The sequence below is a fragment of the Littorina saxatilis genome, linkage group LG16, assembly GCF_037325665.1.
Source record: "Littorina saxatilis isolate snail1 linkage group LG16, US_GU_Lsax_2.0, whole genome shotgun sequence".
Classification (NCBI taxonomy): domain Eukaryota; kingdom Metazoa; phylum Mollusca; class Gastropoda; order Littorinimorpha; family Littorinidae; genus Littorina; species Littorina saxatilis.
The window spans coordinates 43,807,376-43,825,574 of record NC_090260.1 but is presented as its reverse complement, the minus strand read 5'-3'; the positions used below and the strand labels follow the sequence as shown (position 1 = coordinate 43,825,574).

Here is an 18,199-nt window from a genome sequence, read left to right as displayed (position 1 = left end):
AAGCAGGAGACGAACCAGAAAAGAAGTTAAAGCAGAGGGTGGACAGTTTGTAGTCAATGCGGGCTTGAATAGGTAACCAGTGCAGTGTGTGAAGAAGTGGTGTTGCGTGATCTCGTTTTCGTGCTTTCAGAATGAGGCGTGCTGCCGAGTTTTGGACTTTTTGTAGTTTATGCAGGAGGTACAGAGGACAGCCAGAGAGAAGAGAGTTGCAGTAGTCAAGTTTAGAAAGAACAGACAAGAGTGTTAGTTGTTTGAGAGGAGAGTGTGTGGCGAATGGTGCTGATCTTACGAAGCTCAAAATAAGCTGCTCTACAGACTAAATATATGTTTGTTAAGGGTCATGTCAGATGAAAGGGTGAATCCAAGGTTTCTAGCTGATGGTGAGAAAAGAATGTCGGTGTTGCTTATTTGAACAGAAACAGGTTGGGGAGAGGGAAATGTAGTGTTCTTCTTTTTGCACAGTAAGACTTCAGTCTTATCATCATTTAGCTTAAGTTTCACCTGAGGCCAAAAATCCTGGAACGCTGAAGAAGAAGAAGAAGAAGCTTAAGTTTGTTATCGACCATCCAAGATTTAACATCAGTGATGCATGTCTGAATGGTCTGGATGGCGGAATGTGTCTCTGCAGGGGGACTGGGTTTATACAGCTGGCTGTCATCAGCAAAAGACTGATTTAAAACAGAATGGGTTTGAATCAGTGTGGAGGCTTAGTGTACATGATGACAAGGATGGGACCGAGTACTGAACCTTGAGGAACGCCGAAAGAAAGTGGGGCTGGAGCAGACATCTGGCCAACGACAAGCACAGCCTGAGTCCTGCCAAAGAGACAGGACTCAAGCCATGCTAGCGGTGGACCGGAAATGCCGTACAGAGTCTGAAGTCTATGGAGAAGCGTGACATGGTCAATCCTGTCGAACGCTGCAGAAAGATCAAGTAGGGTAAGCACTGACGCATCACCACCATCCAGAGCAGACAGAATGTCACTGATTACTTTAAGTAGGGCTGTTTCAGTACAGTGAGAAGGGCGATAAGCGGACTGAGAGTGCGAGATCAAATCATGGGTGTTCAAATATGACAACAGCTGCTTCAAAACTACCTTTTCAAAACCTTTGGACAAGAATGATAAATTAGATACAGGACGATAGTTCTTCAAAATATTGACATCAAGACAAGGTTTTTTGAGAAGTATGTCAGTCTTTCCTCTCTCATGCACACACTCACAAGATTGGCACATTGACTAGAAATAGAATGGCACTTCAGGGGTTACATTAGCACACTGTTTGATTTGATCTGTTGCTTTTTGGGTCCAGCGGACCATAAAGGCCAAATCAGGACCCCTTAGCACACTGTAAAAGGATAATTTGACCAGAATGGCACTTCAGGGTTAGATTGGCACATAATTTGAAAAGTAAATTTCAATTTGACTAGAAATCCACTTCTGTCCTGGCAACAACTTTTCTTCTTTTTTTTCGGCGCTGGAAATGGATGGTGAGACATTTTGTTTTCTTTGTCAGCGGAAATTGCGCGCTTAGCCGAGGTAAACGTAGGATCGGCGAGCGAATCAAACTAGCCAATCCCAAGCGGAAATTGCGCGCTTAGCCGAGGTAAACGTAGGATCGGCGAGCGAATCAAACTAGCCAATCCCAGTTTTTAAAATACTCCAACTATCGTCTGCTCGCTAAGTCTTGCGGCGCTCCCAGTCTTGCTGTGAGTCCTTTCAATCATGATTTTCGCAAAAATAAGACGAGCTGACTATAACTCTGCTGCATGTCTTATCAGGTCAATTGATACCGCCCTGATATGGCCCTTCGTGGTCGGCTGGGCGTTAAACAAACAAACAAACAAACAAGGTCAATTGAAGTATTGACGGATTGAGACCCATGTGTGTCGGTCTTTTCCGAATTTAACATTGTAAAAGACCGATGACCGACACCCAAGCCAATCCATGCGCTAGTGCTCATGCAGTTTCAGGCGCTGGGCTGTGGGGCTAGCCAGCTACCACCCAGTGCTTTACCTAGCGCAGCAGCTGCGCCCCGACGAAACAATGCAAACAGGACGAACAATATGGAGCATGAGTGATAGATTAATTGTACATATATTACAACTGATTTCTTATGGCCTTCGTCTTCAGGAACTGTGCAGACCTGCTCAAGTGGAAACAGTGGTACTGGTAGAAACGGCTCGATCCATGCGGTTAGTGAAATTGCACGCTGAGTGTTAGGAATTCAAAGTAAATAAAAGTTCACGATTAGCTTATTTGCTGCCACCATTGTAAGGTCTTATGTGTGCTTTTCCATCTGTTCAGGCTTACATTGATATTAGAATAAAAAAACAAGAAAGGTAGGTTGTTAGAACGTTTGTTATTGACAAAACAATACATTCACAAATATATCGACCCAACGGTCTTTTAAGTGCACAGCAAAACCTTATCTGGCTGATTTTTTTTTTTGCACAGACAAACAATAACGAAAACTTATCTGGCTGATTTTTCCTTCCGCCTGTCACATTATATTCGCTGCATGGCGGCTTCGTGGCAGGCGGAAGAAAAATTCAGCCAGATAAGTTTTTGTTATTGGTTGGGTCGATATATCTGTGAATGTATTGTTTTGTCATTAACAAACGTTTCGACAATCTACCTTTCTTGTTTTTTGATTCTGAATTTTGGAACGTTGGCAGTCTCTTTGTTATTGGATTTATTAACATTGATATTGATATATATATGCTCTCTCTGTTGTTGTTTGTTGAATTGTCTTTCGGTCTGTTTGCCTGTCTAAAGGCTGTCTGTGTCCAAAGGCTGTCTGTGTCTAAAGGCTGTCTGTGCCTATTCAGAGGTTTGGTGCTATCCGGAGGTGTGCTATTCGCAGGTTTCACTGTATACATTTTTACTGCATTTCGTTGATTTGTTCAGGCTATCTGTGTTCATGTTTCAGTAACTCAATCTACAATTTTGTTAAAGTAGTTTTTACAGTTTTGCTAACGCTTGATAATAACCGTATGTACATATTGATGATAATGGGAAATACTGTTTACTTTTCTTAATATTCCTGGTCTTTTCTGTACATTGAAACTATGTATGATACATAAGAATCACAATTACAGTATTATCTTTATAACATGTTTGCTAACAGCAAGCTACTGGTGTTTCTGTGCACTTTTGTGAAATGGTCAGTGCTGTTATTCAGTTTTATGATTTTATCATAAATTAATTTATGTTCTAAATATTTTTTGGAGAAAGACCAGAGCACAGCTTATTGAAACACACCCCCAAGCCACTCGCATTACACAATTTAAATGCACAACTTACACGCATCTTGCACACCCTTGTTCTCATCACTTGTTCAAAACACATTCATAACACCTAAACATTGATGTTTCTGTCGCTGAAGTTTATTTTCAGCGACTACTGTTTTTGATAGAGCAAAAGCTCTACAACAGTAAAATCATAACCAAAGAACATATATATATAGCAAGGTGTAAGTTTTAGTGTACGGGTTGACTAGATTTCAAAATGGACATATCAGGCCCTAATTTATCATTCCCGTCACTAAAAACACCAAATTACAAAGTAAGTTTTAGTGTACGGGTTGACTAGATTTCAAAATGGACATATCAGGCCCTAATTTATCATTCCCGTCACTAAAACACCAAATTACAAAAATACCTGTACATTGAGACCACGACATTGGCAGCCGTGGATGTTATCCATACATTTGTCAAGAGACAATATTCCAGTACACAAAAAAGAAGCATAAAAATGGTTCAAATGCGGCGGTAAAACGCCACAGACCAGCTGACAATACAATTGTTGGCTGGTACCGCCGCACACCCAGGGAAAAGAGGTGCAAAAACCCTGCAAGTCACCCAATGTACCCTTGAGGGCTCCTGCCTCCCTCCTCCCTACCAGTCAGAAGTAAGAGACACAAGCGCCCAGCAAGTCACCCAATGTACCCTTGCCGGCTACTTGCCTCATTCCTCCAAACTGATTTGATGTAACGGCCTGTCCAAGTTAAAAGATGCAAGTGTCCTGCAAGTCACCCAATGTACCCTTGCCAACCACTTTCACCCTTTAGCCCAATTATTCTGAAATTACTCTCGAATTCCTGTCTCAACTCTTTGAGAACCTTAATATGCAGCTAGATCATACAACTCCGCCTTGGATGTAGACCCGATTTATATTTTTGCTCTGCGCTCGACAACGTTGTTACGTTTAGGTGGTGCTCTGTAAGCGTACATAAGACGTGAAAGCATTTGACGCCCATCTACCTGCATGGCGTATTTGAGCGTCTGATGCCCCTTGTGATGCTAGATGCGTTGCCCCTCCTATCCTGAAACTGTGTGTGTTGTAGCGGGCTTGTGGATAGCCACAAAATTGCAGAGCACATTTTAATTCTGCACAAAATTGAGAGCGAAGTACTGGTGTACCTGCACTTGACAAAAAAAGAGAACCAGTTTTGGCCCCTCGTACACGCAAATAATTTTTCATCATAGCTACCGCGCAAATGTGTTCATTCGAACACGCCTTCACGGTAAGCTGAGACGTTGCCCCTGTGCTATGTTTGTATTTGCGAAAGGTTATTGTTAAGGAGTCAACCTCAACATAGACATCTTCTTGTTGTAAAGTGTTAGGCGAACTTGTCATTTCTCCTACTCTGAGAAGCGCATGAAACGCTAACGTGCACATGGCCTTGAAACGGGTTTGAGCATACATATTGCCCATTGTTTTCTGACTAGCTCCTACTATCTTGTCTAAAATGTGCAAAGTAATAGGAAGCCTTGCATCTGCCGGATTGCTCAATCTTTTGCAGCCTTGCAACATTTTACGTACAAAAAGGGAGTCAGCAGGATCGTCTGCCCCTACTACTTTGTGGACAAAACTTATTGCGGAAACAGCCGATGTAATAGAACTAGAGGCATACTTGCGCTCATGCATGAACGCCACAAATCGGATCAAAACAATTTTTGCAGAAGGAAATTCAAACATTATTTCGTGTAACCGGTGAAATTCCATAAAAAACTTCCATGTGCGGTGATACGCTTGCCGAGTGGAATTGCTTATAGAAGAATATAACAGCGAGTGAGCTGTCTCATCTAGATGAGAGCAACTGGTAGAGGGGGAATCGGCACTGCTTCCCCGACTGCCCAAGAACACAGGGTCTTGAACCGCTCCATCTGCAATCGCGACAAGGCATCCGCTATTGAGTTGTCAATACCTGGTACGTGCCTTGCTGATATGACAATGTTATGTTCTAAGCACATTAAAACAAGTTTCCTGACTAAAACCATCACCAAGGGCTCTTTAGATGTCTGCTTTTGCAGAACACCTACAATCGCCATGTTGTCTGTGTACAATACCAGGTGTTTGTTCTTTAGCCTAAGGCTCCATACTTCTACCGCCAACACTATGGGGTAGAGTTCTAGCAGTGTTATGTTCTGGTCCAGCCACCAGGGGCTCCATTCCCCATTGAACCATTCCGAACCACAGAGAGCACCATACCCAATTGCCCCAGAGGCGTCTGTGTACAATTTAATGTCCGGGGAATGGACTGGTTGCTGGTCCAGAAATATACATCTGCCGTTATGGTTAAGTAAGAAATGTAGCCACAATTTCAAATCTTCTTTTACCCCTCTGTTCAAGCGGATCCTGAAATGAGGCGCTGCCACCCCAATTGTCAGATCAATGAGTCTTCTCAAAAATGGTCTGCCTGGCAATACAACTGCGCAGGTAAAGTTAAGGAGGCCGATGATTGACTGAAGCTCTCTAAGGGTGGCTTTGGTTTTCTGTAATAAGTTCTGTATCTCTTGAGCGCACTTCTGCAGTTTATCCAGAGGTAGTCTTACTTCCTGGGCTAGTGAGTCGATTTCATACCCTACGAAAGACATAGTTGTGTTGGGTGAAAAAGTTTTTTCTGGTGCCATTGGTAGTCCAATGTCACAGCACATGGCTAAAAATTTGTTCAGCTGAAATTGACCAACTTCTCTCGACACGGAAACCAGGAAAAAATCATCTAGCATATGTACCAGGTTTATGCCTAGCTTTGTTTTGGCTATCCATTCAATTGCGGTGCTAACTGACTCAAAGATCTGACATGAGGAGGAGCACCCCATTTGTACGGCCCGATCAACATAGTACATACCATCCCAGCAAAACATGAATAAGTGATAATCGTCCGGGTGAAGGGGCAGAATCCTGAAAGCCTTCTCAACATCAGTTTTTGCCATGAAAGCCCCAGGACATAAACCCCTCACCAAGCCGATTGCATCCTCAATGGTTGCATAAGACACATGTGATCGCTCTGGATCGATACCGTCATTGATCGATTGTCCCACCGGATGGGAGAGGTGATGGATCATTCTAAATTTCCCTTTATCTTTCTTCTCTACTAGACCAACTGGGGAACACTGAAATTGTTTGAATGGGGTTGTTGAAAAGGGGCCTAAAATGCGACCTGCTTGTTTTTCCTTCTGAATGTACTCGTTAACCACTTTGGGAAATTGGAATGCTGTTTTTAAATTTGTTGGCACTTGGCAAAGAACTTCTCCTGTATAGCCTACCCGAAAACCTTCTGTGAAACCTGCTACAATCTCTTCTGAACCATCATACCCCTCCAGCCAGTAGGCCAATCGATCAACCTTGATGGGAGTGGGAGGCGCTTCACTTCTGACGGGTATTGCTCCCCTTTTGGGGTTTTCCACGAAAGGATTGGTCAGCCTGCTTCGCTTCGGGACAGCTGATAGCCGGGTGTTCCCCGTTCTGGCAGTGGAAGCAGGCATGCTTGTACCTGCACCTGTTAAAGGTGCAGGACCCCTTCACGTGGAAATTGAGGCAATACCCTTTTGGCGCCCCCGCATTCCATCTGTTGCCGTCCGCAGGACTGTCACGCCGAAGCGGTGCATTTTGAACAGATTGTATAAACTTCAGTCTGGCAGTCGTGTACAACTCGGGACATGAGGCCCCCCAGGTTTTCAGGCCCTGCTGGACCATGCGCCGGAACGACCGGTCATACCCGCGCCAGTCCCCCTTTTCCTGCATAAGCAGTTGGACCTGCTGGAAATGGACCGCCAGGCCCTGCCCTGCTGCCGAGAACTTCTGTACGTAAATGGCAGTGAAAATGTTCCAAGCTGCCATCCAGCGTGACTCACTCAAGGTGGAGGCTTTCTGCGGCGAGTCGCGGATCTGGAGGCTTGGCCCCTCGGTTGACTTTGTGATAGTCACATCATATGAGGGGCCCTCCTCCCCCTTCACCAGCAACGCCATGTCGATGGCCTCATTGGTCCAAATCCTTTGTTTAATTTTGTCCTCCACAAAGAGGTCCACAGGGACAGTTGGCTTTGGGCCCTCACCTGTCAGGTCATGGATCAGGCTGGCGGCTGCGGTGCTTTGACCGGGCGACTCGTGTCTGCCATTGGTCTCCTGCGGGACGGCTGATCTGCTGGGCTGAGGTAGCTCATGTCTGAGTGTCGGCGCAGCAACAGACTCCTGCCGGGCCTTTTCCCTCAACCCGGCATTTTCCCGCTGGAGGGAGAGGATGGCGGACTCCGCGCGTGTCTGGAACGCCTCCTGCCGCTCTCCCATGCGTCGCATTTCAGCCAGGAGCATGGCCAGGTCTGGTGCTGGCTGTACCGCTTCTTGTATCGGTGTAGATGTGGATGCGGCAGTCGAAGCCCTTTGTCGGCTTTGTTTGCCCCCAGCTGCTCTGGTGACCTCCGACACCCTCAGGGAAGCTGCCCTCTTGGGAGGCATGATGCTGTACAAACAGATATCAATACTGTGAGAATATCGTCGTGACCATTAAAATTGTCCCCCCATGAAATCTTCGTAATTTGACGAAGGAATTTTAGTATCGCCCCGATTAACATCAGAACCCGAAACTGGGTGCGTCTTCCTGCAAAACAAAATTTGTTTTTACAGCATGAAACTGCGCTACACCGAGGAAAATTCACAATTAACCATAACAGCACATATTACTAATAATGATGGAGCCCAATTACCTCCAGTACATCATGTCGGCCAAGTATCAACCAATATATTTTTACCAACCATCTTCACAGCCTGGCAAGTCAGCGTTGCTCTTACAGGAGTAGAAGCCTACATCATACACATACACCTGCATCAACCCAGTGACACAAAATACCCCTGCATCAACCCAGTGATACAAAATACACTTGCATCATCCCAGTTACCCAACATACACCTGCATCATCTCAGTGACACAAAATACCCCTGCATCATCCCAGTGACACAAAATACACCTGCATCATCCCAGTGACACAAAATACACCTGCATCATCCCAGTGACACAAAATACCCCTGCATCATCCCAGTGACACAAAATACCCCTGCATCATCCCAGTGACACAAAATACACCTGCATCATCCCAGTGATACAAAATACCCCTGCATCATCCCAGTGACACAAAATACACCTGCATCATCCCAGTGACACAAAATACACTTGCATCAACCCAGTGACACAAAATACCCCTGCATCATCCCAGTGACACAAAATACACCTGCATCATCCCAGTGACACAAAATACACCTGCATCATCCCAGTGACACAAAATACACCTGCATCATCCCAGTGACACAAAATACCCCTGCATCATCCCAGTGACACAAAATACACCTGCATCATCCCAGTGACACAAAATACACCTGCATCAACCCAGTGACACAAAATACACCTGCATCATCCCAGTGACACAAAATACACCTGCATCAGCCCAGTGACATAACGTACACTTGTATGAACCCAGTGACACAAAATACACCTGCTCTCCCCGCCTCTGAAAAACCAAATACAATTCACTTTCTCAGGAAGATTCGACTGTGAGTGACAGCCTTTCTGAGGGATTTATACATTCTGAACTGGCCTGAAGGTGCAAGGTGAACCCCGTCTGCCAAAAAATTGGCTTGCAGCTGTTGATACTTGGCTGCATTCTCATCTGGGAAGGAAACAAAATCATGTTCCCAAAACAAAACATTCGGAAGCAATGCAGCTCCCTGCCGAAGCAAACGGTTTACCTCCCTTGCACTGGCATTGTACCTGCGATCGAACCTGTACGTTTTGGATGGAAAGCGGGGCATGAGCTGACACAAAATCACGTTCGGCACCCCAATTCTGATTCCTTGAATCACTGGCACAAAGGCCAGAATTGTTGTATAATGGTTATCCCCAATCGGTTCGATACAGATGTTGTATAATGGTTATCTCCAAACGGTTCGAGTTGGGAAATAGATTGAGCTCGCATCTTGATGGCGTGCAGCGTCCCTGTTCATTTGTCTGAGAGTTGAGAGTGTATTCAAAGCATACACACACACACACACCATAACATAACATGGTGTCAGAAGTGGGGTTACACACAAGAGATTTACAAGGAATTTCTGTGAGTAAATAACTTTTAATCACGTCTATCGAACTTTTGAAAGTTTTGGAGTGCAGCCACGTGCGCGCATAGACAGTGATACTGAGGCTAGGGACAGCAACATCGGTGACAACATCAGTGACGAGCGTTTCTAGGTCATCAGAACACTGCCCTGTGGGTGAGACAGACTGGCGAGAGCGTCAATGTTATCATAACACAGACGTGTGTGGTACAGTGGTACAGACTTTTGTTTCTGAGAGTGGGGGGGTTTCCCTGTTAACAGTAGTGACAGTAGATAGTGATCTTTGTCATGGCGGAGAACCAGCAGTCAGTACTCCAGAAGCATTTCACAGCCAATCTTCCTGTTCCGTCCAAGCTATGTATGGAAGGCAGTTTGACCCAAAATTAGAAAAAGTTCCTCAGACAGTGGGAAAACTATGAAGTTGCGTCTCGACTCAACAAAGAAGACGCAGAATACAGGTGTGCTGTACTACTAGCAGTAGCATGTATAGGGGAAGAAGGCATGGAAGTGTATGATGGCATGCAGTTCAACGGTGGGGAGAACAAGAAAGATATTAACGTTGTTCTCCAGAAGTTTCAAGACTTTTGCGTTGGGTCAACTCATGAAGCTTTTGAAACATATAAGTTCCACACCAGAAACCAAGATTCCTCTGAGTCCATTGAAGCATATGTTGCAGCTCTGCGCAAGCTGGCGAAAACCTGCAATTTTGAAGAAATGGAAGACAGAATGCTGCGTGATCGCATTGTGGTGGGCGTGAAGAGCGATGTTGCTCGTGAGAAACTTTTAGAAGATTCCACGTTAAATTTCAAGAAAGCAGTCGATGTCTGCCGAGCTTACGAGACATCTCAACAGCAGCTTCAGGTGATGTCAAAAGACGCTTCAGTTGATCGTTTCACCTCATCTAACAAGTCAGGCAGTCGACCGACTGGAAAGCAAAGACCCCACAAGTCCAAGTCCTTCCAATATACCCAAAACCCTACCAGTCCCAGACAGTCCCATTGCTCTCGTTGTGGGAGAACCCCACCTCACAACAGAGAAGCATGTCCAGCCAAGAACGCCAAGTGCCACCAATGCTCCAAGGTGGGTCATTATGCGACGGTCTGCCGTTCATCCAACATCCAAACAGTGGAAGAGGAAGAAGGAGCTGAAGCTTATTTGGGTTCTGTGGTTGGTGAAGTGACGTCAGATAAGTGGCAGATCACAGTCAAGATCGAGGGTGCTGACCAAGTGTTCAAGATTGACACTGGAGCCGACGTGACTGTCATCCCGGACAACCTCGTTCCAAGTTCTAAGCGCCCGCTAGAAAAAGCAGGGAAGAAACTTTTCGGTCCAGGGAGAGCCGAAATGAGTGTAGTAGGCAAGTTCAAAGGCAAGATCACCTACAAGCAGAAGACTGCGATCCAAGATGTGTTCGTGGTGAAAGGGCTAGAGGAACCACTTCTGGGTAGGCCTGCCATAACTGCCCTGAAACTCGTAGAAAGAGTCAGCTACGTAGCAGAAACACTCGAGACAAGCAGCAAGAGGCAGTACCCAAAGCTTTTCGAAGGACTGGGTAAAATCCAAAACTCGTACAAAATAAGGCTGAAGGAAAACTCAGTTCCTTTTGCTGTGTCCACACCAAGACGTTTGGCTTTGCCCCTCAAGGGTAAGGTCAAGGCAGAACTTGAGAAGCTGGAAAAACAAGAAGTAATCCGACCCGTGACGCAGCCAACAGACTGGTGCGCTCCCATCGTTGCAGTACCAAAAAGCAACGGCAAGGTCAGGCTATGCGTCGACCTGACAAAACTGAATGAATCGGTGAGAAGGGAGAACTTCCCGCTTCCCTCTACGGATCAGCTGTTAGCCCAATTGTCAGGAGCAAAAGTGTTCTCGAAATTGGACTGTAACAGTGGATTCTACCAGATTCCGTTGGACGAAGACAGCCAACTTCTGACGACGTTCATCACGCCGTTCGGAAGATACTGCTATACAAGACTACCTTTCGGGATAAGTTCGGGTCCTGAAGTGTTCCAGAGGACCATGACTCAACTCCTCTCGGGACAAAGCGGCGTCATCTGTGACATAGACGACCTCCTGATCTACGGTCGTAACCAGAAAGAGCATGACGACAACCTGGATCACGTTCTGAGAAAGCTGGAGAACGCTGGCGTGACGCTGAATGCAGAGAAGTGCCAGTTCTCCAAGGAAACAATCAAGTTCCTAGGACATGTGGTGTCCAGAGACGGAATCGCGATTGATCCTGACAAGGTTGCAGCCATCAAGAACTTTCCGAGGCCAGCAAACATTTCTGATCTCAGGAGACTCTTAGGGATGGTCAACCATGTTTCCAAGTTCGCAGGTTCCACTTTATCAGAAGACGTCAAACCACTGAGAGATCTTTTGAAGAAGGACAACGATTGGTCCTGGGACAGCATGCAGGAGACGGCGTTTCAGAACATCAAGACGAAACTGATGTCCGCCCCAGTTCTTGCTCACTACAGTCCCGACAGGAAGACGGTTGTCTCTGCTGATGCTTCATCATATGGATTGGGAGCAGTCCTCTTCCAGAAGCAAACAGACGAAACTCTTAAACCCGTGTTCTACGCCTCCAGATCAATGACGCCAACAGAGCAGAGGTACGCGCAAGTAGAAAAAGAAGCACTTGCTGCAACCTGGGCGTGTGAGAAGTTCTCGGTGTATATCACAGGACTAGCAGATCTGACTATTGAAACAGACCACAAACCTCTGCTGGCACTCCTAAAGACAAAGAACCTCGATGAACTCACACCACGCATACAGAGATTCAGAATGCGCCTGATGAGGTACCTTTACAAGATAGTGTATACTCAAGGGAAGAACCTCATCACCGCAGATGCACTCTCCAGGGCCCCAACTCAAGAGCCTGGAGAGACAGAGAAGAAACTCGAAGAAGAAGGCGACCTCCTCATCCACCAAGTTATTGGCAATCTTCCTGCCACAGAGAGGAGATTAGAAGAAATCAGAAAAGAAACAGGACAAGATCCTCTGTGCGAAACATTGAAGAAGTACACTCAAGAAGGATGGCCATACTCCTGTCCAGAAGAGAAACTGAAAGCTTTCTGGGCAGTACGCCATGAGATATCCATCCATGAAGGGCTTCTGCTGTATGGAAGTAGAATTATCATTCCAGAGACTTTGAGAAAAGATGTTTTGCAGAAAGTGCATGCAGGACACCAGGGCATTGTAAAATGTCGTGCCTTGGCCAGAGAGAGCGTTTGGTGGCCTGGATTGTCTTCACAGATCGAGACGATGGTGACAAACTGTCCGACCTGTATGCAAGAAAGAAAAGTTCCCCCTGAGCCTCTCATCCCAACGCAGACTCCAGATTTTCCATGGCAGAAAGTCGGTATGGACCTCTTTGACTTCAAAGGAGACCAATACCTCCTAGTCATAGACTATTACTCTCGCTTTATCGAGTTAGCCCATTTAAAGAACGAGAAAGCCATCACCACCATAGCCCACATTAAAAGCATCTTCTCCAGACATGGTGTTCCACAGAGTGTAATGACAGACAATGGACCTCAATTCAAAAATGAAGAATTCAGAAAGTTTGCATCAACCTACGGGTTTGACCATACCACCAGTAGTCCTTATTACCCACCTGCAAACGGTGAAGCTGAAAGAGCGGTGGAGACAGTCAAAAACTTACTGAAAAAGGCGGATGATCCCTACATCGCCATCATGATGTACCGAGCCACTCCACTACAGATATGGAAAAGCCCTGCAGAACTCCTGATGGGGAGGAAAATAAGAACCATCGTGCCCTCCATTTCAAGGAACTTCATGAGAAAAAGCCAAGGTTCACTTGAAGTTGCCAAAGCCGATGCTGAACAGAAGATGAAGATGAACCTCAACTTCGACAGAGCTCATCATGCCAGAGTTGCGCCTGAACTAGTACCAGGACAGCAAGGCGTCATCCCCAAGACTTTGCCCTTTCGTTCCTACGAAGTACAGACGCCAAGTGGCAGCAAGAGAAGAAACAGACACCTTGTCCCTCGGGACCTTGCAGCTACGAGAGACTTTCAGACCCCTGGAGTGTCCTCGCTGATCCCTGTCCAAGCTCAACACCCTGGAGACGTCAGCATTCCGCAAGCTATGCCGGAACCAGTCACCGCCAGTGATCCTGTGCCAGTATACAACCAAGTCTACACCCGAAGCGGCCGCCCAGTCAAGAAGCCAGACAGATTGGACATATGAAAACTTCGCGAACATTCAGTGAACTTTAAAGCTTCGCGAACATCGAAATCGATATCGGAAGATGCGCGACAAAGTTTGCCTTCGCGATCTTAAAGGGGGATGTTGTATAATGGTTATCCCCAAAGGGTTCGATACAGATGTTGTATAATGGTTATCTCCAAACGGTTCGAGTTGGGGAATAGATTGAGCTCGCATCTTGATGGCGTGCAGCGTCCCTGTTCATTTGTCTGGCAGTTGAGTGTTTATTCAAAGCATATACACACACACACACAGGCCATAACATAACAAGAATCTGAGAGGAAATCTCCTCTGCTGAACATTCAGAGGAAATGTCGTTGTCCCCAATCATTATTAGCAACAGATCTGGCCTGCCAAATGACGCCATCGCGTGACCCAGATTTCTTGCCCAGTCTCCAACTTTCAAACCCCCTCTCCCCGAAACATTGACTTCGCAGGTATCGAGGCCAAATTTGGGCGAAACACCTTCGTTATGAACCAAAAATTCACCAAATCTTCTGGCGAACGAGTGTCCAGAGATAAGGATCTTAGCCCAAGCTTTATTTTCTTCGAGTTCGACTCCCGCACTACGACGGCACGCCATCACTGAAAGCGTCACTAGAAAACCTGTCAGTTTACTCGAAACAAAGTTGACAAAATACCAGCTATTCGTGAATGGAATTGAGCACACTTACACGACTGGTATTAACTAGCAACAAAGAATAAGAAAAAAAAATGTACTCAACGCTGGAAAGTCGTTAAAACGGCATAGAACGCCACCAAATTTCGAAGAGCTGTATTTTCACTTGTTGCTGCTTTCGAGTAGTGGGCGGAAGTGCCTTTTATGATTTGCATCTTGGTTATTCAATGAAAACTTGGATTGGATATGGATTTAACATCTTACTGCTTTTCATCCTAGAATTTAAAACCCCCATCAGAAATAATTTTTCACATAAATTATATTTGTGAAATGGTCAGTGCTGTTATTCACTTTTGTGAAATGGTCAGTGCTGTTATTCACTTTTGTGAAATTGTCAGTGCTGTTATTCACTTTTGTGAAATGGTCAGTGCTGTTATTCACTTTTGTGAAATTGTCAGTGCTGTTGTCCACTTTTGTGAAGCAGTTGGCTGACATGCGTTGCCGCTGGCGCTAATAGCTAAAAAATATGCATCCTCAAATCTCACTGGCTCAATGCATATTTTTTTTGCGAAAAACAGAAACAAAGGGGAATAATTCTTTTGCGATTTGCAGCAGCAACAATGCATGTTAGCCATCTGCCTGAAATGGTCAATACACTTTTGTAAAATTGTCACAGCTGTTATGCACTTTTGTGAAATGCTCAGTGCTGTTGTGCACTTATGCAGAACTTGGTGCTGTGCTGTTAACATTTGAACAAAATGCATTATGTTCAAATGTTTAGTGCAACTTGCCACTATGTAATTGCTGTATGCGCTTTGTGGTGATAATGCACTGTTGTGATAAGTTTGCGCTAAATGTTGGCACTATGCATCATTGTTGGAGCACCCTCCTGTAGATGCACCATGCTGAAAAATGTACTTAGGTGAAATGTTTCGTGTAAATTATTGTCACAATAATGTTTTGTGCGCCCCCATGTATGTGTTCTGTGCTAATAATGCACAGTTGTGAAATGTCCGTACAAATTTTGTGGCACTATGTAATTGTTAGTGCATCCTCCTGCGGATGCTTCGTGCTAAAAATGCACTTCCATTAAAATAGTGTATTTTCAATTGTTTCTCTGTCAATTTCAAGTGTTTGTTTCCAATTACTTCAGTATCTCCCTGTTGCAATTCCAGGTGATTCATTATTCATGTGCCAATTTGAGGTGTTTAATTCTGATTCCTGTATTTAGCCGGTAGCCGCTGACGTCATTTCCGTCGTCAGCTTTTTTCATGACGTCATCAATAGGCGTCTCCGGGTAAACACACTCCCGTAAATGACACATCAAAGATGGCTGGTGGTGGTCGAAGACGTCATTTCCGTCGTTACCTTCTTTCATAACGTCATCACCAGGCGTCTCCGGGTAAATACACTCTCCAATAAATGACACATCAGTGGTGGTCGGTGACGTAATTTCTGTCGTTACCTTTCATGACGTCATCACCAGACGTCTCCGCCTTTCGTGTCTTAAAGTTTCTTCTGTAGGCTTTTAACGCTTGTCTGTTGTTTTTTTTTTTTTTTATATATAATTATGATCTCTAGCACATATAATATGGAAACGCCGATTCATGCTCAAAACACTTTTCACTGAGCGCAGAATTCCAGGGTGACTGCTCAAAGCGCAGTGCGGTCAAGGTAAAAATAAAAGTGGCAACAACAATATTTATAGTGCTTAATCACAAACACACACACACACACACACACACACACACGGCACACACACACACACACACACCCGGATACACACACACACACACACACACACTCAGCCGTGTTAGTCTTTCACATTACGTAAAAACCGGAGGTATAATGTACCTTCGGATACCAAATATCACTTACAACTGGTGAAGTAAATTAATAGAAATATACACTTTTTGTTCTATTCAGGGAAAGTGAATACGCAGTGTTTTCAATCAAGAAACAGGAATAGTATGATATTGGAAGGTTTAATTTGTGAGAAAAAAAACCAATACGTTAAATTCACCGTTCTTCGATCCAGCGGTCTTCAAAGGCCCCAAAAAAAGTTGTATATTTCTGGTAACATGGCTACACAAAATAGGGTAGGTAGGTAGGGATTTATTTATTTTTTTGAGTCACTTGAGAAAAAGTGACTCTATGTAATCGGTCAGTGTTAGTCTGTCCGGCCGGCCGTCCGTAGACACCACCTTAACGTTGGACTTTTCTCGGAAACTATCAAAGCGATCCGGCTCATATTTTGTTTAGTCGTGACCTCCAATGACCTCTACACTTTAACGATGGTTTCGTTGACCTTTAACCTTTTTCAAGGTCACAGGTCAGCGTCAAAGGAAAAATTAGACATTTTATATCTTTGACAAAGTTCATCGGATGTGATTGAAACTTTGTAGGATTATTCTTTACATCAAAGTATTTACATCTGTAGCCTTTTACGAACGTTATCAGAAAAACAAGGGAGATAACTAGCCTTTTCTGTTCGGCAACACACAACTTAACGTTGGGCTTTTCTCGGAAACTATAAAAGTGACCGGGCTCAAATTTTATGTGAACGTGACTCCCAGTGACCTCTACACTTTGACATCTGCTTTGGTGACCTTTGACCTTTTTCAAGGTCACAGGTATGTCTTGAAGGAAAAAAATTGAAATATCATTTCTCTGAAACTATTCATCGGATTTGATTCAAACTTTATAGGATTATTCTTTACATCAAATTATTTACATCTGTATTGTGTTGTGAATAGCAATTTCTTCCTGTCCATCTGATGCCTCATATAATATTCAGAACTGCGAAAGTGACTCGATCGAGCGTTTGCTCTTCTTGTTGTTTTTTGGTCAGGGTAGAAAATAACTATTCAGTGACGCAAAGAGACTGGACTTAATATACAAAAAGACAACACATTACAAAACAAATGAGACGAAAGGGATGCGGGGTTATCCCCCTTGTGTCGTTTGCCGTCTGTTACTTTCGTTTTGACGCTTTTTATATTTAGTCAAGTTTTGACTAAATATTTTAACATCGAGGGGGAATCGAAACGAGGGTCGTGGTGTATGTGCGTATGTGTGTGCGTGCGTGCGTGCGTGTGTGTGTGTGTGTGTGTGTGTGTGTAGAGCGATTCAGACTAAACTACTGGACCGATCTTTATGAAATTTGACATGAGAGTTCCTGGGTATGAAATCCCCGAACGTTTTTTTTTATTTTTTTGATAAATGTCTTTGATGACGTCATATCCGGCTTTTCGTGAAAGTTGAGGCGGCACTGTCACGCCCTCATTTTTCAACCAAATTGGTTCAAATTTTGGTCAAGTAATCTTCGACGAAGCCCGGGGTTCGGTATTGCATTTCAGCTTGGTGGCTTAAAAATTAATTAATGACTTTGGTCATTAAAAATCTGAAAATTGTAAAAAAAAATAAAAATTTATAAAACGATCCAAATTTACGTTTATCTTATTCTACATCATTTGCTGATTCCAAAAACATATAAATATGTTATATTCGGATTAAAAACAAGCTCTGAAAGTTAAATATATAAAAATTATTATCAAAATTAAATTGTCCAAATCAATTTGAAAACACTTTCATCTTATTCCTTGTCGGTTCCTGATTCCAAAAACATATAGATATGATATGTTTGGATTCAAAACAAGCTCAGAAATTTAAAACAAAGAGAGGTACAGAAAAGCGTGCTATCCTTCTTAGCGCAACTACTACCCCGCTCTTCTTGTCAATTTCACTGCCTTTGCCATGAGCGGTGGACTGACGATGCTACGAGTATACGGCATTGCGTTCAGTTTCATTCTGTGAGTTCGACAGCTTGACTAAATGTTGTATTTTCGCCTTACGCGACTTGTTTTTCTTTTCTTTTTACAAATGCAATTTTTGTTTGTTCGTTCATGGGGTGAAACTCCCACGGCTTTTACGTGTATGACCGTTTTTACCCCGACATT

The 18,199-nt window shown here is 44.3% G+C and overlaps 1 protein-coding gene across 1 annotated transcript; it reads right to left on the bottom strand.

Annotated features, from left to right (window-relative positions):
• Positions 1–3,365: 3,365 nt before the first annotated feature.
• LOC138949652 (uncharacterized) lies at positions 3,366–15,211 on the bottom strand. Its single transcript, XM_070321443.1, has 3 exons — positions 14,347–15,211; positions 7,342–7,745; positions 3,366–5,169 (listed from the first exon to the last, which is right to left on the bottom strand). Exons 2-3 carry the CDS (start codon positions 7,739–7,741, stop codon positions 4,208–4,210), a joined length of 1,362 nt encoding a protein of 453 aa, XP_070177544.1. The 5' UTR covers positions 7,742–7,745; positions 14,347–15,211; the 3' UTR covers positions 3,366–4,207.
• Positions 15,212–18,199: the final 2,988 nt, after the last annotated feature.